Source organism: Lepidochelys kempii, chromosome 1 (genome assembly GCF_965140285.1).
Source record: "Lepidochelys kempii isolate rLepKem1 chromosome 1, rLepKem1.hap1, whole genome shotgun sequence".
Lineage (NCBI taxonomy): Eukaryota > Metazoa > Chordata > Testudines > Cheloniidae > Lepidochelys > Lepidochelys kempii.
In genome coordinates this window covers 62,684,265-62,704,631 of record NC_136380.1, presented here as the reverse complement: position 1 = coordinate 62,704,631, position 20,367 = coordinate 62,684,265, and the positions used below count along the sequence as shown (strand labels likewise).

Sequence of the window (20,367 nt, the reverse complement as noted above, 5' to 3'; positions counted from 1 at the left end):
CGGGTGGACTCTTTCTTGCTCTGTAGGTCTAAAAGATGCACTCAAGTCAAAGTCCCCCTCTCCCCGAGCTTAGACTACTCTTCTGCCTAGAATAATGTCCTCTTCTTCTTCGAGTGCTTGTTCACGTTGATTCCAATCAGGCGTGCGTGCACTGCGTGCACAGTTGCTGGAAACTTTTCCGGCAGCTCCCATTGGGTCGGCTGTGGAGCCTCCTGGAGTGATGCCTTCATGGCGCTCAATATATGACCCTGCTGACCTGCCCCCTCTTCAGGTCCATCTTACTGCCTGTGACAGTTGTCGGAAGTGCAAGTGGCTTGCTTGCAAGTTCTCCTCGCTTCCCCTAGCTTTCTAGTATAATTTATCTCAGTAGTTTATAGTTGTTCTAGTTTGATTAGTTAGTAGTAGTTTCCATTGGAAGTGTGGGGGGATTCCCCCTCCATCCCAGCCTTTCCCCCTGGGGACCTCAGGACATGCCTCGATCCCTGGAGTTCAAACCCTTCAACAAGCCTGTGCCAACTGGTGACACTTGTTTAAAGTGTATGTGGGAGGCTCACCAAGCCGATAAGTACAGGATTTGCAAGGGTTTTCGACACAGGACCAAAAAGGAGTGGGATTTCAGGTTGAAGGCGACTCTTAAACTACAGTCCACCTCAGCACAGCAGGACCCGGCATGGAGCTCCTCGGTGCGGAGCACGCCGGCGTCGGTGGCAGAATTGGCACAGTGGAAGATCTCTGAGCACAGAGACTCGCGGCACTGCCGATCCCTCAGGCTTAAGATTGTGGGAACTGCCCAGCACCGGTCCCACTCTCTGGCGCCACAGAAGAGGCACGCCATGCAGGGTAGAGGCGGATCTCCTGTGAGACCCTCCCCGGCAGTCTAGGTCAATGGGGCACATCCCAGAGGGGGAGACCTGGCCCAAAGACCCTTGGAGTTGGCACCGGGAACTTCAGACCCTTGAGCCTGGGGCCGTTCGACTCCCCAAACTATATAGTGGAGAAGGTGAGGCTACCATTCACTCCGGACACCTTTGAGGCTGCATAGGACCTCATTGCCATGACTGTACTGCAGTCCCCCAACTCTCCACAGCCAGCCCCCGGGACTGCCAAGGCTGCTACTGTCACATGGTAAGCTAGTAATGATGTGCCTGCCCGTGTTGCCAGGTCATCGATCCCTGGCACTGGAAAGGGGGTGCCGCTCTCGCTCGCGGCACTGGTCAAACTTGCGGCACCAGTCCTTGGATCGTCAGCAGTCCCACTCCCAGCACCAATCATCATCGCGTCCCCGATCCTCTCGGTACAGATGGAGGTCTTGGCACTGCTCCCTTTCCTGGCAGCACCACTAACCCAGCCAGCTCTGATCAGCACCACCATGGCCCTCTAGATCCTGGCCTCCATCCCCCTGGTGGCCAAGGGGGTAGCACACACATACTTTGTTCCCTCCAAGCGTTACAAATATCTATACTTCCACCCTCAGCCCTGCTCCCTGGTGGTGTCTGCCGTTAATGAACTTGAAAGACAAAGGCAGCAGGGACCCACACATAAGTCCAAGGACTCTAAAAAAACTCGACCTTTTTGGTAGAAAGGTCTACTCCACGGGGGGCCTACAGCTCAGGATTGCTAATCAGTTGGTAGTCCTGAGCAGATATAATTTGAACTCATGGAACTCCATGCTCAAATTTAAGGAGCTAATACCATCAGAGTCCAGGAATGAGTTTGGGGCCATTGTGGAGGAGGGCAAGACAGTGGCATGGACCTCTTTACAGGCCTCACTGGACGCTGCTGACTTAGCAGTGCATGCCTTATCCTCTGGCATAGCCCTGAGGAGGACCTCATGGCTTCAAGTTTTGGGCCTACCCCCCACCAGATCCGACAGACTCTGCAGGACCTGCCCTTTGAAGGAACAGGATTATTCGTGGAGCAAACAGACCCCAGGCTACACAGCCTAAAGGATTCAAGGGCGATGATGAAGTTGCTGGAGATGCATACCCCAGCTTCTCAGCGAAAACACTTTAAGCCTCAAACCCCCTCAATATCCTTATCAACCTCACCCTAGGCAAGACTTTTCTAGACGACAAGGTAGGAACAGCAGGCATAAGCCATCTCCGCCCTCGTCATCACAGTGCCAAGCGTGCACCCCCTTGGCCTCCAAGTAGGTCTTTTGAAGATGCACGCGGGGACGACGTGCTAGACTGTATAGCGGATCCTCAACCCTGTTTTCAGAATAGTCTATCCCACTTCTATCCTGCATGGTCCCAAATAACATCGGACCGCTGGATTCCCCACACTATAGAAGTGGGATATTCTGTCCAGTTCTGCTCCTCCTCCCGTCTCATTCCTGTCCCTCTTCAGGGACCCTTCTCACGAGCAACTCCTTATCCAGGAGGTGCAATCGCTTCTTGCCATAGGGGCAGTGGAGGAGATTTCTCAGAAGCTAAAGAGCAAAGGGTTCTACTCCTGCTATTTCCTAATCCCCAAGGCAAAGTGGGGGTCTCAGATCCATTCTAGACCTGCAAGGACTCAACAGGTTCATGGTGAAGTTGAAGTTCCACATGGTCTTCCTCAGCACTATCATCCCTTCCCTGGATCTGGGAGACTGGTATGCTGCCCTTGACATGAAAGACACGAACTTTGATGTAGCTATTCGGCCAGTGCACAGATGATTTCTGTGCTTTGTAGCCAGCTGTAAACACTCTCAATTCACGGTCTTCCCCTTCAGTCTGTTGATAGCCCCCTGAATGTTCACCAAGTGTATGTCGGTTGTAGCAGCATTCCTCTGCAGGAGACAGGTGCAGGTGTATTCCTACCTCAATGACTGGCTACTCAGGATGCGTACCAGGGAGCAGGTGGAGTCTCAAGTCCAACTAGTCAGAGCTACTTTTGAGAGGCTGGGACTCCTCAGCGTGAACAAGTCAACTTAGTCACTGACTCAAAGATTAGAATTAATCGGTGCAATGCTGGACTTGGTGCAGGCAAGGGCGGTCCTGCCAGAGACCCAATTTCAGACCATGACAGACATTATCCAAAACCTCAGGAGGTACCCGACCACTACTGCGAGGGGATGCCTGAGTCTCCTCGGCCACATGGCAGCCTGTACTTATGTGGTCTGGCATGCCAAACTGAAGACTCAGACCACTTCAAGCTTGACTCGCGTCTGTATGCCGCCTAGGGCTCGACGGTCTGGCACCATGACCACAGATTCCAGGCTAAGTACTTGAGTCCCTCCAATGAGTCCCCTTCAACAGCCCCCAGCTGCTCTTGTCCCTAGTAATGGACACATCAGTTCTGGGTTGGGGGGCGCATCTGGGAGAGCTCCAGACACAAGGATTATGGTCGCAGGACGTGCTCTCCCTGCATATCAATATCAGAGAGCTCAGAACAGTCTAGCTAGGATGCCAAACTTTGCTATCCCGGCTCTAATTCCAGGGTGTGGCAGTAATGACGGGCAACACCTTGGCCATGTTTTACGTCAACAAGCAAGGTGGAGCCCGCTCTTCCCCCCCCTATGTCAGGAAGCCCTCAGCTATGGGAGTTCTGCATAGAATGCTTCCAGGTGAATGGAGTGGGCTATCTCCCAGATGTGCAGAACAAACTAGCGGACAATCACGAGTGGGCCATGCGTCCGGATGTCATATATTCCATTCCAAAGGTGAGCGTTTCCCCAAATCGATCTGTTTGCTACCAGGAGCAATAGGAGGTGCCCAATGTTTTGTTCCTTTCAGAATCACTGCCTGGGTTTGATCTTGGATGCGTTCTTGCTTCCATGGGGAGACTGTCTCATGTATGCCTTTCCACCATTCTCACTCATGCCCAGAGTACTGCTGAAAATCTGCAGAGACAGAGCTGTAGTAATTCTGCTGGCTCTAGCATGGCCCTGTCAACACTGGTACACCACGCTTCTGGAGCTGTCAGTGGACACTCCTCTCATGTTACTACTCTTCCTCGATCTGATCACGCAGTATCACGGTCACTTTCACCATGCGGACCTTCAGGCCTGCCATCTCATGGCTTGGAAGCTTCATGGCTAAACCCAATGAGCTGTGTTCGGAACCAGTAAGAAAGGTCCTGCTCGGCAGCAGAAAACCATCCACCAGGTGAATCATCCACTTATCTAGCCAAGTGGAAGCGGTTCACTTGCTGGTGTACCCAACATCACACTCCTCCACTCCTGGCATCTATACCACTCATCCTGGAGTACCTTCTGCACCTCAACCAACAAGGCCTGGCAGTGTCATCCATCAAGGTTGCTGCTGTCTCGGCCTTCCATCCAGGCATGTCTGGACATTCCATATTTGCTGACCCTGTGGTACGGTGTTTCCTTAAGGGCCTGGAACGGCTATATTCTCGGGTTAGACAGCCTCTTCTGGCATGGGACCTTAACCTGGTCCTCTCTAGATTAATGGAACCCCCATTCGAACCACTGGCATCTTGCACCCTTCTCTACCTGTCATAGAAGGTAGCCTTCCTGGTCACCATCACATCAGCCAGGAGGGTGTCGGAGTTAAAGGCCCTTGCTTCCGATTCACCCTACCTGGTCTTCCACAAGGACAAGGTGCAACTCAAACCTCACCTGGCTTTTCTCTCTAAGGTAGTGTCACAATTCCATACTAGCCAAGACATTTTTCTACCTGTCTTCAATCCCAAGCCCCACAACAGTACCCAAGAGCAAAGGCTGCACTCATTGGATGTTTGGCAGGTATTAGCATTCTACATCGAGCGCACAAAGCCATTCAGGAGGTCGAACCAGCTGTTCGTGGCAGTGGCAGACCACATGAAAGGACTCCCGGTCTCTTTCAAAGGTTATCTTCCTGGATCCCAGCCTGTATCTGCACACATTATGAGCTGGCCAAGGTCCCAGCCCCACCTTAAGGCTGACTCCACAAGGGCAGAGGCTTCGGCAGCTGCATTCCTGGCCCAGGTCCCGATACAAGAAATCTGCAGGAGAGCTGCTTGGTCCTTGGCGCATACGTTCACCTCTGACTGTGCTATCACACAACACTAAAGATGATGAAGCTTTCAGCAGAGCAATGCTCTAGTCTGCGATTCCTTAACTCCGACCCGACCTCTGGGATGGAGCTTGGAAGTCACCCGATTGGAATCGACATGAACAAGCACTTGAAGAAAAAATGGTTACTCACCTTAACTGTTGTTCTTTGAGATGTGGTGTTCACGTCCATTCCAATACCCACCCTCCTACCCCTGTCAGAATAGCCAGCAAGAAGGAACTGGGGAGAGGCCGGGTCAGCAGAGTCATATATTGAGCACCATGAAGGCACCACTCCAGGGGGCTCCACAGCCAACCCGACAGGAGCTGCTGGGGGAAAAATTTTCGACAACTATGCACACGGCGCATGCACACCTGATTGGAATGGACATGAAAGGTTTTTTTTTCCTCCCTTCAAATTCTTTCTTTAAATCTTTCTTTTGGCTAGCTTTGCAAGGATGATCTTCAGTCAGTGCAGTTTCTTTCTTCTGACTTGTCCTCCTCTATTTGCAAACTTAAAAATTTCAAGCATCATACTCAGCATCTCTCACATGTTAAGTGTTTGTTTGTTTGTTAACCTTCATCCCTCTGTTCTTTTTCTTGTTCGCCATTATTTCCTCTGTGTGTCTTATTTAGATTAATTTTGCCAGGGCAGGAACAATAGCTTTTGTTTTTCTCTAAAGTGCGTTATAAATTTATGGTCCAGTGTGTGCATTAAAAAATGTCTAACAGTCAACCAACATTTTCTGGCATTTCTGTTTTACAAGTATCTTCTTTCTCTTGAGTATCTGTGTTGGGATATGTTTTCCCAGAATGTATCAATTTAATTATTTTCTGCCTGTGACTCAGAAGATGTGGGTAAAGCAGAACAAAACTGATTTTTCCATCTTCCAACTATGAAAGGAGAGAGCATATAGGGTACTTTTTCCCTAGGATCCTGCAGAAGCCCCTGCTGCCCAAATTCCTTTGTGCTCTATCTGTATGGTTTTTGTGAAGAAGGATTCAAAGCTAGAGAACATAATAAGGTAGTTCCTTCTAGTCCCCTCTGCCTACAACATATTGCTTTCTGGACAGTGTTGACTACTGAACTAGTAGCTATCACAGCAATAATTACTGCTGCTCTTGCTGCTGGAGAATACATTTAATAGTTGCATAGTTGTCTATGGTTAACGTTATAGGAGAGACTAGCAGAGCACATGGAAACTTTGGGACCCTTGGGTATGGGCTGTAGTTCCCTGTGGTTCACCTCCGTCTCTGTATAATCAGAGATCTCACCCTAATCCTAATTTTATTTTTGTAACAATTCCCAGTTAATTACATTCACAGATAAGAGTAAACAACATATTGATTTTCTTCCAGATCACTAACTGAACCCATGCTGAGTGATTATTAAATGGTCATTTAAAATGCCTGTATCTTGCGTCTCTTACCTATTTTTTATGTAAGCAAAAAGCATGTATAGTCAACAATTCTGGTAATCTTTTAATTAAGATTAGTAACTGAAATCTATTGAAATTTACTTTGAATCACTACTTTCCATTTAACTATAACTTACTGCAGTTAAGTATATATACATAAGTAAAAACACTACCGTAGTCCAGCCTTCAAGTTTCTACTGTAATATGTTATTTCAGTGAAAGGATTAGAGGAATTTTGGGGGGAGGGTTGTTAAGTGTTTACCTCACCTACCATCTCCTGTAATGCGGCTTTTCCAGAGAAACACTTTTTTTCCAATTAACTTAGCTTTTCAAAGTGTCATTTGCCACTGATGTCACTAGTGCGGCTTACACTGTTCTGCTAATTCTGTGGTGACATGAGCCTGTTGTCATCAAAAAGAGTGAAACATTAATTAATCATTGGTTTGCATTACTGAGGCAGATATTACCATTATTATAACTTCAGTCACTTTTAAAATAAGACATAGATAAAGAGGTATTTCAATGGCACTACCTTGTTGAATTGTTGATGCATATGAAGACTGAGCTATAACCATATTAATTCTAAGGCAAAATGAATGTCCATGGCCCTCAGTATGCACAGTCATGGAAATTCCCTCTTTCACAATGAATATATCCCCTCTTTAGCAAACATGGAGTACTACAATAATTAGTTTGCAGTTCTCTCCTTTCCGGTCGGAGTTTGGGATTCTGCTCAGTCAGGCTATCATGTGACTGTCAGAGTCTAGGAATGAGATTGGGGGATCACATCTTCTGTGATTCATATAACTCAAGTCAGCCGTTCTAACACAATGTGTAAAGTAAAGATGTTGAAAAGTCTGGGAAGAGGAAATGAATCTTGGGATTTGCAACATATGCAGTATTACAGTGGTAACAGAGTGCCACAATAGGTTGTATCATGACATCTTTTTAAAGGGTGATCTTTCTAAGTTCTCTAAAATTGACTTGCTTAGTTGGATTTCTTTGAAATTTGGCATACTTCAGGAGGATGCATGGTAGAGTTAGTGAGCCAAATTTTGAGTCATTTGAGCATGGGATTTCAGAGAGAGAAGCCCTGAAAAATGCTGAATGTTTGTTTTGTTTTCTCAGCACTAGAGATCAAACTTTTGATGATGTGATGTGGGTCAAAATAGTTTCAAGCTGTCAAGATTTACCAAAGCTAGTGCATGGCACCCACTAAATCATTTTTACACTGTGAATGTGCCAATACAGAAAAACAGCTAGTGGGTTTCCATTCCTGCCATTTTGCCCGCTTTAAAGCTTAATTCTTATAAGTGCTGTGAAGTCTGAACGGTGAATTGGATTGCTTTGAAATTCGGTGTGCCTTGTGAGGGTGCCGGGGTAGGGTTAGTGATCCAAACTTGGAGTCATTTGACCCACAGGTTCCTGAGTTACAGTCCCTGCCAAAAAATAGTTTCCTTCTGCTGCCTTGTTCTGTTTCACTGAAAATTACTGGTGACTAGATGAATCACAGACCTCCTTATGGTTGTGAATTCACCCATCCGTTAATGTAACTAAGGTTAAGTTCCTCATTTCTCTCCCCCTGTTGTCCCACCCCCCTACAGTGACAAAAGGAGTTTTGGACTGAGTGGCTGGAGGTTGGGTACAATTTGAGTCATGGGTAGTAATTTCATTTTGGGGGGTGAGGTGTGTAATCAAAGAATTCAAGGAAAGAAAATTGGATATGTGAATGCTTTCTGGGAGGGGAGGTGCATTGAAGGGTGGAGGAGTGGGGGAATATGATGAGAGGGGTTGGGGCTGCAGTGAAGAGAACAGGGTTATTGGAAGGGGCATGATGGGGATGGGTGGTAGAGGAGGGGAAGAGGTTGGGAGCTCAAGTGAGGGAAGTGTGGCGCTCCACAGCTCTGCCAATGCTCCCTCACCCCAGTGCATGCCACAGCTTTGCCATTGCCCCCGAACCACCCTGCACCTCCCAAAGCCTTTGGGGAAAATTTAGAGATGTGAATTCTTCCTGAGAGGGATGGGGTAATTAGGGGGAAGAGAAGTGGGGGAAAGGGGTTTGGAGCTGCAATGAGGGGAAGGGAACGGGGGTAGGAGATGAATGGAGGTGGGTGTTAGGGGAGGGAGGCTTGGGGATTAAGGTAGGAGTAGTGGGAAGGGGGACAGTGGGTTGAGAGGCAGGGGGACTGGAGGAGAATAGAGGCAGGGATTCTTCCTTCCCATGTATGTGCCCAGATATGGGGGGGGCTTTTTCCCCTTTAGGGGGTCCTGAGCCTGCCCTCCTCATATGAGCCAGGGTCTAAGGCCTTGTCCCTTTGGGCGTGTCTGAGCCCTTCTGGCTTCCCCAGCCAGGATCTGTGGAGTATGTGCCCATCTACAGGGGTTGGACCCCCTCTTCCCCACCGTTGCCCCCATGTGAGCCAGGATCTGGAGGAGTATTCTCCCTTTGGGTGGGGAGCTGAAAACAGGCATGCTTCATGCATATCAGAGGCTCTCCCATACTCAGGAGGGCGATATAACACCTATTGAGAAGAATGGAGCAATTCACGTGTCTCAGAGCTATTGTTTCAGGTTGTATTAATCTCCATGAGGTGTTCTCATTCAGCTGAAAACACCTTATTGAGATGAATTGGTCACTTCACACATTTCAGAGCCTCCTGTGCTGCAGATGGACGGGCACAGGAGCCTTTTCCGTCCATTGTCCATCCATCTTTCCTGTTTAGAGGAGAATGTTTCTAAGCGCTCTAAAATCTTTGTGCTTGTATGGAAATTTGCTATGCTTTGTGGGTGTGCGGAGTAGGGTTAGTGACACTTCCCCCACCCTTGGGGTGGTTTGAACTGGGGTTCCAGATATATAAGCTCTGAAACAGCAACATTGTTTTTCTAATGGCTTCTAATGGGGTTTGCACAGAACTAGTGAGCAATCTATTGCTGTGTCATGGGTCAGATTGATCTCTGTTGGTCAGTTTTACCCAGGTAGTGCATGGCAGCCACTAAGTCTTTGGGAGACCCAAATGGTGAATTTAAGTTCACTTTTTCACTTGCATAGATGGTGGATAGTACTCTGAACACATTTGCACAAAATAGGAAAGGGATAGAAAATATGATAATCCCCCTGTGTAAATCCATGGTACGCCCACACCTTGAATACTGCTTGCAGTTCTGGAAACCTCATCTCAAAAAAAATATATTAGAAGTGGAAAAGGTACAGAGAAGGGCAATGTAAATAATTAGGCTTATGGAACAGCTTTCATATGAGGAGAGATTAAAAAGAGTGGGACTGTTCATCTTGGAAAAGAGATGATGAGTGAGGGGGGGAGATTAGAGGTCCATAAAATCATGAATGGTGTGGGAAAAGTAAATAGAGAAGTGCTATTCTACATAACACGCAACTGGGAGATCGCCCACTGAAATTAATAGCAACAGGTTTAAAACAAACATAAGGAAGTTCTTCACATAATGCAAGTTAACCTGTGGAACTTGTTGCTAGGGAATGATGTAAAGGCCAAAAGTATAAATGAGTTCAATAAAACAGATAAATTGGCTGTGGTTGTGATACGAGGAGATCTGTGTTTTGCACCCTCTGAAACGTGTGAGGAAAGGGAAGACCTGCATGTGTACCTCCAGGATGCATCACTTTTATGTAGAATGGTGTAGGTTATGTCAGTAGCAAGGTATAGGGCTTTTATTAAATGGCAATTGTCAGTAGTGAGGTGGAATAGGAGAGGATTCTAATGCTTTAATGATGGTTACATGAAAGTGTAGGTTGAGATGGTATCCTCTGAGTAAGTGTAAGGGAGTTGTAAAAGGCCGAGAAGTGATTCTTAAATTGTACACATGTGGTATTCTTTCTGGGAAGTTGGCTGTATGAGTGAGTGTACACTAGGATCTGGAACCTCCTGAATGTTATAGTGCCAGGAGCCAGTGTGAGCATGTGCATATGGATACATTGCTTGAAGAGGGCAGGTGGTGCAGGCAACTCCCCCCCCCCCCCATTTCCCCTTATTTTAGCCTTTAATACTGTTAGATGGAATCCTGTGGCTGAGTGTGAATGGGTGGTTAAAAGAAGGTGAAGAGCTTGTATATTTCAGCAACTGTGGGGTTGGCAGAATTAAAGTGTGTGTGCTAATGGAGTGGAGGGTGTTGAGGCATTTCCTGGTTTTCAGAAATGTGAGTTTTGTTCAACTCAGGATACTGCAAGGGGACAGCATACCATCAAGCAACCGTAAATCTGTATTAACATAGTTTTTTCCCCCATTAAATATTCTTAATATCTAGCAGAATATATATAGTGGCTCTTTTATTTTGTGGAGTTATGTATTGTCTCTTCAGTGAGAGATTGTGGTGACTTGGGGATACTGAAACACCTACACATTTTATAAAAACCATAGCTTCTATACAGATGGGGTGTGGTGATTAGTCTAAAACATAAGGACACTGTAATATCTCTTATTGGTGCAGAAATCGTAACAGAAAGGTGGGTTACGCGAGTCGGGGAAGGTCTTTAAAGATGTCACAGCCCAAATAAATTTGGCTTCCCTATCTGACAGCCTTTTTTTGGAGATTGTTGAGGGAAACCATACACTTAGAGTGGGCCTAAAGCTATTTACCATTTTCTTTTCACCTTTTAATAGAGTTCATGCAAGAAACTGAATTAACTCTCATGGGCTGTATAGGGCACAACATGTAAGGAAGACATGCCTAGAAAATTAAATGGTGCCCAGAATATCAGAAGTAATCAGGAAGTGGAGAGCTCACTTGTGTGATCTTTCCAGCCCAGCAAGGATTGCAGATGTCGTAGGCTGATTTTAATATTGTAAGGTGCCTGAAATGTCCTTCCGTTATCACTTTGAGGAGTTTTCCTAACAGGGAAATACCAAAAGTAGCACTGCTTCATGAAAACACTTCACTATTTTAGTCCAAGTAGCACGTGTAAGTGAGATGGGTAGTCAAACCTCTCTCTTCTTTGGTAGCTAGAAAACTGCCTTTCTACCTCTTTTTTAGGAATGTTCTGTCCCCACTTGCCCATGCCTCTAACCTAGACAAAGATGACTTTTAGTCTGATTTCTTTTGCTTTAAAAAGGAAACTTCAAATCTCTTTAGGACTGGGACTTTCATTAAAAAAGGGGCTGTTTGTGCCATAAGCATCCCCTGAGAAGGAAACCATTATCCTTAATGACCTAGCTGTGATTTTAAAGGTCCAAGCCAGCCTGAGTGTCTTCCTCTCAAAAGAACAGGGCAAACACTTGTTTAATGCCTTTTGGAAACTATAAAGATCGGGGCTCCCTGAAGTAAGCAGTCTAAGCAGGGACTGTCTTTTGTGTATAATACCTAGTGCAGTGGGGTCCTGGTCCATGACTAGGGCTCCTAGGCGCGAATAAGAAGAATGTTTACAATTATAAAAAGGAGTTTGTATTTTGTCTTGCAGCCATACTTCTCAGGCCAGTGATGGGCAGCCTGCGGGCCACATGCGGCCCGTTGGGGTAATTCACTGGAGGGCCGCAAGACAGGTTGTTTACAATGACCGTCTGCAGGCACGGCCGTCTGCAGGCACGGCCACCCGCAGCTCCCATTGGCTGGGAATGGCGAACCGCGGCCACTGGGAGCTGCAGGCGGCCGTGCCTGCAGACTGTTGATGTAAATGAACGGTCTTGCAGCCCACCAGTGGATTACCCTGATGGGCTGCAGGTTGCCCACCACTGACTTAGGTTGTGATCTCAAGTTAATGAGCACTGGTCAGTACCTCAAATGGAGCCTATTAAAGGCAGGGGTAGGGTTCTGTGGGAGAAGGTGGAGATAATTCGGGACATAGCAGACTTTTCTCCATCAGCACTGAATCAGTATCCCATTGTCACATTAGAGAGCTATGCTAGAGATGATGCGTAACATTTTCAAAAGCACCTAAGTACCAAAGTCTCTTTTGAAAATGGGACTTAGTCTCCTAGATGCTTTGGAAAATAAGTCACTTAAGTCCCTCTTTCAAAGAAGACTTAAGTGCTTTGGAAAATGTTACCTGTGATCTTTTACTACTTCTCCCCCCAGTTATTAGGTATCATTGCCAAGTTTCTCTTTAGATGGTAATGTTCTACTCTCTCTCAGGGTCTGATCCAGTAGTTCTCAACCTGTTTACCATTGTGGGCTGCATATACAGCTCTTTGTGTTATGTGGGCCACATCCACGCAATATATATGCCACCCTACCTGCTGTGGCTGCCCAATTGGGCACATTTTCCTCGACACCTGCTCCCAGACAGTAAGGGGCATAGAATCATAGAATATCAGGGTTGGAAGAGACCCCTGAAGGTCATCTAGTCCAACCCCCTGCTCAAAGCAGGACCTATTCCCAGTTAAATCATCCCAGCCAGGGCTTTGTCAAGCCTGACCTTAAAAACCTCTAAGGAAGGAGATTCTACCACCTCCCTAGGTAACGCATTCCAGTGTTTCACCACCCTCTTAGTGAAAAAGTTTTTCCTAATATCCAATCTAAACCTCCCCCACTGCAACTTGAGACCATTACTCCTCGTTCTGTCATCTGCTACCATTGAGAACAGTCTAGAGCCATCCTCTTTGGAACCCCCTTTCAGATAGTTGAAAGCAGCTATCAAATCCCCCCTCATTCTTCTCTTCTGCAGGCTAAACAATCCCAGCTCCCTCAGCCTCTCCTCATAAGTCATGTGTTCCAGACCCCTAATAATTTTTGTTGCCCTTCGCTGGACTCTCTCCAATTTATCCACATCCTTCTTGTAGTGTGGAGCCCAAAACTGGACACAGTACTCCAGATGAGGCCTCACCAATGTCGAATAGAGGGGAACGATCACGTCCCTCGATCTGCTCGCTATGCCCCTACTTATACATCCCAAAATGCCATTGGCCTTCTTGGCAACAAGGGCACACTGCTGACTCATATCCAGCTTCTCGTGCACTGTCACCCCTAGGTCCTTTTCTGCAGAACTGCTGCCTAGCCATTCGGTCCCTAGTCTGTAGCGGTGCATTGGATTCTTCCATCCTAAGTGCAGGACCCTGCACTTATCCTTATTGAACCTCATCAGATTTCTTTTGGCCCAATCCTCCAATTTGTCTAGGTCCTTCTGTATCCTATCCCTCCCCTCCAGCGTATCTACCACTCCTCCCAGTTTAGTATCATCCGCAAATTTGCTGAGAGTGCAATCCACACCATCCTCCAGATCATTTATGAAGATATTGAACAAAACCGGCCCCAGGACCGACCCTTGGGGCACTCCACTTGATACCGGCTGCCAACTAGACATGGAGCCATTGATCACTATGCAGTGTTAATCCCACCCACCGAGCCATGGGGGATCATAGCTGGAAGCCACAATGGGACAAATTTCCACCCCGCACCAGCTCTCCCACCGGAGACAGGACCTGCAGGGCAGCCTCCAGCTCTGGCTGTGAGCTCTGGGTCTGGACATGGCCAGCAGGGGCTGGGCAGGTGGGCACTGTCTGCTGCAGGCAGTCCAGGGTGCACTGCAGCCTGGAACATGCTCATCCTGCCCCCAGAGGTGACACACAGCTGTGGCTAGTGCGGGGGCACTTGCCACCCCCCCATTTCTATGGATGCCTTTGGCACGGATGCCCAGAAGCGAGGAGACAGCTCTCTCACTGGCAGTGGCGCTCAGTCATCCCCTTTTCTTCTCTCTGCCCCATCCTCGTATCCCCTTCCTCTTCCCACCCCACCCACCTTTCTCTCCCCATTGTCCCTTTCCCCCTGTCCCACTCTCCAATCCCCATCTCTTTCTTTTCCCCTTGCCCCATCCCCTCTCCTTTCCTCTCCCCCCTGTCCCACTCTTCCATCGCCTATCCCCTTCTCTTCCCCCTGCCCCATCTGGCTGTATTTCAAGGAATCCCTGTTGAGGTTACAGGGACAAACCATCCTGATGTGTCGAAAGAATAGTAAATATGGCAGGCGACCAGCTTGGCTTAACGGTGAAATCCTAGCGGATCTTAAAATAAAAAAGCTTACAAGAAGTGGAAGATTGGACATATGACCAGGGAAGAGTATAAAAATATTGCTCGGGCATGTAGGAATGAAATCAGGAGGGCCAAATCGCACCTGGAGCTGCAGCTAGCAAGAGATGTCAAGAGTAACAAGAAGGGTTTCTTCAGGTATGTTGGCAACAAGAAGGAAACCAAGGAAAGTGTGGGCCCCTTAATGAATGAGGGAGGCAACCTAGTGACAGAGGATGTGGGAAAAGCTAATGTACTCAATGCTTTTTTTGCCTCTGTCTTCACGAACAAGGTCAGCTCACAGACTGCTGCGCTGGGCATCACAACATGGGGAATAGATGGCCAGCCCTCTGTGGAGAAAGCGGTGGTTAGGGACTATTTAGAAAAGCTGGACGTGCACAAGTCCATGGGGCTGGATGAGTTGCATCCGAGAGTGCTAAAGGAATTGGTGGCTGTGATTGCAGAGCCATTGGCCATTATCTTTGAAAACTCGTGGCGAACCGGGGAAGTCCCGGATGACTGGAAAAAGGCTAATGTAGTGCCAATCTTTAAAAAAGGGAAGGAGGAGGATCCTGGGAACTACAGGCCAGTCAGCCTCACCTCAGTCCCCGGAAAAATCATGGAGCAGGTCCTCAAAGAATCAATCCTGAAGCACTTAGGTTGGATATTAGGAAAAACTTTTTCACTAGGAGGGTGGTGAAACACTGGAATGCGTTACCTAGGGAGGTGGTAGAATCTCCTTCCTTAGAAGTTTTTAAGGTCAGGCTTGACAAAGCCCTGGCTGGGATGATTTAATTGGGGATTGGTCCTGCTTTGAGCAGGGGGTTGGACTAGATGACCTCCTGAGGTCCCTTCCAACCCTAATATTCTATGATTCTATGATCTCCTTCTTTTCTCCCTGCCCCATCCCCTCTCTCTTCCTCTCCCCACTGTCCCACTCTTCCATCACCTATCCCCTTCTCTTCCCCCTGCCCCATCCCCTTCCTCTTCCCTCCCCATTCTCTTTCCTTTCCCCTCTGTCCCCTGCCCTGTCCCACTCCCCCATCCCTTTCTTTTCCCTCTGCCCCATACTGTCCCCTGCCCCTGTCCCACTCCCTCCTGCCCCATTCCCTTCTCTTCCCCCTGCCCTATCCCATCCTTCTTCCTTCCCCACTACCTTGCCCTGACCCCGCATAGGCACTCACTATTGTACAGAAACGGGACCCGGCACACGTAGAAGAGGACAATGACAGGCACCAGGACGCAGGAGGCAGCATCCCAGAGCTGCCAGCCTCCACCAGGGAGAGGCGCAGAGTGAGCTGGCACAGTGTGGGAAGGACAGAACCTGTGCCTCTCACCGCCCACCCCGACAGGCTGAGCAGAGCAAGTCCTGCTCAGCACCCCCTATTTCTGCGAGAGGTGGTGGGGGCAGTGCCCCCCTAAACTACGCCTATGGCTGGCATGGGATGATGGCCCAGTGCCTTCCCCCACACGTGGTAACTGGGCACCTGGCAACCCTACCATTTGTCCTGGGGAGGGAAGAAGCATCAGGCTGCCACCAGAGCTGCTCCCCTGCCATAGAGAGCTGCTTTGGCTTCCCTGATGGCATTAGCGCTCCAGCAGGGCTCCATGATGCCATCTACCCGTCAGCTGGCCCTGCCCTCTGCTGGGACCGGCAAACTTTGAATTTTTTTTTTACCACACAGCTGGGTCTGGGCTGCAAGTGGCCCGTGAGTTGAGAACCACTGGTCTGATCCAATGGCCGTTGAAGTGATTGGGAGGATTTCCATTGACTACAGTGGGCGCTAGCAGGCCCTGTGTGCTCTCTGAAATTTTATTTGATACTAAATTCTCTGCCTTTCTAAAGCCGTAATATTGCAGTGTATTAGCTCAGAGGTGGCTGCTTTTTTGTAATAGGTGAAGCGTCCCTCTTGTGTAAGCAGTATGGTTTGGGAGACTATCTGCTCCTAATCTTAACTATGAAGTTTCCTTAGATACCGTAATAGGTGCCTTATAAGTGCATGTAATTTAAATGAGTGTTTGTAAATTCATTTGGGATGAGGTGCTGTATAAATATGACACATTTTATTATTGGTAATTACTAGGTATATTTAGTAGCTAACTGAAAACGTGTTTCATTAAGTGCCAGGCATATTTTAATTGTGGATAAAAAGCCCAGTTCTGAAGCCAGACTTCACTTTGATGATAAAAGGATGAAACTTACTTTTTGTAAAGCTTACTTGTTGATAAATTTGGCAGTTAACAAAACTTCAGTCTTCTTAACTGACTTCTGGGTTCCAGCGCCCAATAGTCAGGCTGTCTTGGAACTACATCTGTTGTCTCTGAGGCTCGTTTGACTTAAGAGGGTTGCGGCTGTGCAATGCTGGACTAGTCCCTAATTCTTTTTATTTAAAAAAAACAAAACAAAACAAAAAAAACCCACTGATATCTTTAGTTATGCTATGGTATTTCAGTAATTTATTTTAACACACTTACGGTTGATAGGCATCAGTTTTATCCTCACTCCATTCCCTGGACAACTACAGGTTTTGCTTTAAAAAAATTTACCACACCTCACTCTCCAAAACTCGTTTTCTCTTTCCGTTGTTTTAAACAATGGTTAAAATCTCAGTTTCTGATCTGGGAAAAAAACAGCAAATAATCCCAAATGGCAGGGAAAGTTAAGCTGGCATGAATTTATGTGCACATGAAGCCCAGGGCTGTGCTCATGTGCAATTTCATTCTACCCAGCATTTAGACAATTAGGGTTCCCCTGCCAAGGGGCAGGGAGACTCTCAACCCTACAAATCAATGGTTGCAACAATTAATGTCTTTCATTATCAGTGGGACACTGTAAAAACACAAACTGTAACTTTTAAGAGGTCAGATTTTCAGTGTTTGACAGAGTTCCTTTTAAACCATATTTGTTTTGCAGTAGTTTCATCACTTGAAGTGAAATCTAATCAAATGCTAATCAACCTTGTTAAGGTAATAGAATAGCATTGAGATCATGACACCTATGTACGTGGAACTAATTATTTTCCTCTCTCTCTTCCCTCCTCCTCCTTCCATTCCCCCATAGAGTTTCTCATCATACTACAAAGGAGGATTTGAACAGAAAATGAGTAGACGAGAAGCTAGTCTTATTTTAGGCATAAGGTAGGTGTGCTGCATTAATACTGTTTTTGTTTTATCACCAAACTGAATGAAGAAATGTAAGGTGAAAGAATAGGGCTATATGGTGCTCACAGTTGTAACTTGTTAACAAAAATTGTGTTCCATATGCCATTCTAAGGTTGTATTTTGGTTGGGAAAAAAAACATACAATAAAATGGGCAGCCACGCAACTTTTGTCATACCTTCAGGCCACTTACAGCAGTAGAGGACAAATGCTGTAAATATAAATCAAAACAACACATACTATGCTGATCAACATGATCATCTACTCTGATCTCACTAAAAATCAAGATTTACAATACTGTGGATTGTATTAATGCATCAGTAATGCAGAAAGCAATTCCATTGAGTCTGTCATTTCAAATGTATGTGTAATCTCTCTTCACATCTTTTTTATTGTGGTTAAAGGAATTGAGGATGCTATACAACGTATTAGGATGAATTTAAGGGTGAGCGTAGGCATGTGTAACTTAAGGATAAAACACATTACAGGGATATTGTGATTATCCCCAATACCAAGCATTACAAACCCAGGCAATTAAGAGTTAAGGTTACACTTAAACATGTTTGGATTTCTTTTAACATATGGAAATGGATAACTGAGGCACCCAAACCACCTTTATTCTTCCCTATAGCAACTCCAGGAAGGCAGGAAAGGGTAGGGCGAGTCCTGAAAGTCTTTAAAAACAGTTTAGCATTTGTGGCCCCAGATAAGATTAGATTAAAATGTTTTAATCATAATTGCATGATTATTGCAGGAAGTCTCTATAGGCCAGAGTTAAGATTGTTTGGTTGCCTTAACTGTGCAGTTCAAACATGTTAACATGTCTGGATTTTTGTTTTTGTAACCTTAACATTAATTAGACTTTAATTACAGGAATGTTGTAACGATGCCATATCTAACCCTTATTAATCCAGGCGATTGAGAGTTAAGGTTACATTTAAAGTTAATTACAACATTCCTGTGTCTTTAACTGATATGTCCCAAAATTATGTCCTCCTTGATATATTTTTTGTCTTGCAATTTCCTTAGGTTTTGAAAATATATATTTCATACATGCACACTAAACAAGAAATCCAAAGAGAATGGTACCACATGGTATTTTGGATAACTTAAAGATATGCGTTAGCAACCTTAAATCACTTATTAAAATTAAACTTATGTGTAGATTCACTGGTACACCAGAGTAGTGCATTGCAGTTAGAGCTTACTGGTCCATTTAGATGGCTTTAAAGTTGGTTTGCTTTGACAGAACAGTTCATAGCAGTCGATGTACTGGTGATTCTGGACCTTAATTCGCAGTTGAATTATTGTTTCAGAGGTCTGTGTTAGAGAACTGGTGCTATGTAAAGGAGGGATGGGAGATCCCAACCCCATAATTCCAATGTCCATGCACTTTAAAGGTATCCCTTATGCTCTGTTTCAGTTTCCCCAGTTAGTACTATCTTAGTGTGCAGTGGAGAAAAGGCAAGAATGCCATCCCGTGGGGAGCCTTTTAAAGTACTGATGCCCCAGCCAGTATGTGGTCAGAGAACCTTTACTTGCCCCAATTGTCACTTTTCTCCTTAATCTGCCGACAAGAATTTTGAATTAAGGCTGTCAATGAATTGCAGTTAATTCTCGCGATTAACTAAAAAAAAATTAATCACAGTTTTAATCGCACTGTTAAACAGTAGAATACCAATTGAAATTTATCACCTTTTTTTATGTTGTTCTACATTTTTAAATATATTGATTTCATTTACAATACAGTATACAAAGTAGACAGTGCTCACTTTATATTTTTTTTATCACAAATATTTGGCACTGTAAAAATGGCAAACAAAAGAAATAGTATTTTTCAGTTCACCTCATACAAGTACTGTAGTGCAATCTCTTTATGGTGAAAGTGCAACTTACAAATGTAGATATTTTTGTTATGTAACTGCACTCAAAAACAAAACTATGTAAAAGTGATAACAGGCGTTTGCATGGCACTATTGTAGCCAGTATTGCAAGGTGTTTACGTGCAATATGCTAAACATTCATATGTCCCTTCATGCTTCGGCCACCATTCCAGAGGACGTACTTCCATGCTGATGATGCTCATTAAAAAAAGAATGCATGAATTAAATTTGTGGTTGAACTCCTTTGGGGAGAATCATATGTCTCCTACTCTGCGATATATTCCATGTTATAATGGTCTTGGATGATGACCCAGCACATGTTGTTCCTTTTAAGAATACTTTCACTGCAGATTTGACAAAACACAAAGAAGGTACCAATGTGAGATTTCTAAAGATAGCTACGTCACTCGACCCAAGGTATAAGAATCTGAAGTGCATTCCAAAATCTGAGAGGGATGAGGTCTTCAGAAGTCTTAAAAGAGCAACACTCCAATGCAGAAACTACAGAACCTGAACCACCAAAAAGAAAATCAACCTTCTGCTGATGGCATCTAACTCAGATGATGAAAATGAATATGCGTTGGTCCGCACTGCTTTGGATAGTTATTGAGCAGAACCCATCATCAGCATGGACGCATATCCTCTGGAATGGTGGTTGAAGCAAGAAGGGACATATTACTCCTGGGGGAATTCTGCGCCAATTCATATCATCTGCAGATTTCTTTGCTTCCCCACAGATAAATGACTTTCCGACAGGGAAGCTGCAAGAGCAGTCATGCACCACACTCTAGCAGCACAGGTACATTGTTTCAGGCACCCAGAGCAGCCAGCAGAGAGGTTAATCACCACGGGGTTGGGGACACCCCAGCCAGTGGCTCCTACCTGAGCCGGGATCAGCTACTAGTCCTGTCTGGGCGGGAGGCAGGAGAGTATAGGACTTCCTCTTCCCCTGCAAGGA

The 20,367-nt window shown here is 46.0% G+C and overlaps 1 protein-coding gene across 4 annotated transcripts in view; it reads left to right on the top strand.

Moving 5' to 3' along the window:
• DNAJC15 (DnaJ heat shock protein family (Hsp40) member C15) overlaps positions 1-20,367 on the top strand; it is a 54,717-nt gene that overhangs the window by 16,454 nt on the left and 17,896 nt on the right. For all 4 annotated transcript variants that reach the window (XM_073345439.2, XM_073345450.2, XM_073345420.2 and 1 more), the window contains exon 4: positions 17,428-17,504. In XM_073345439.2, coding sequence (XP_073201540.1) covers positions 17,428-17,504 — 77 coding nt within the window. The remainder of the gene's footprint in view (positions 1-17,427; positions 17,505-20,367) is intronic.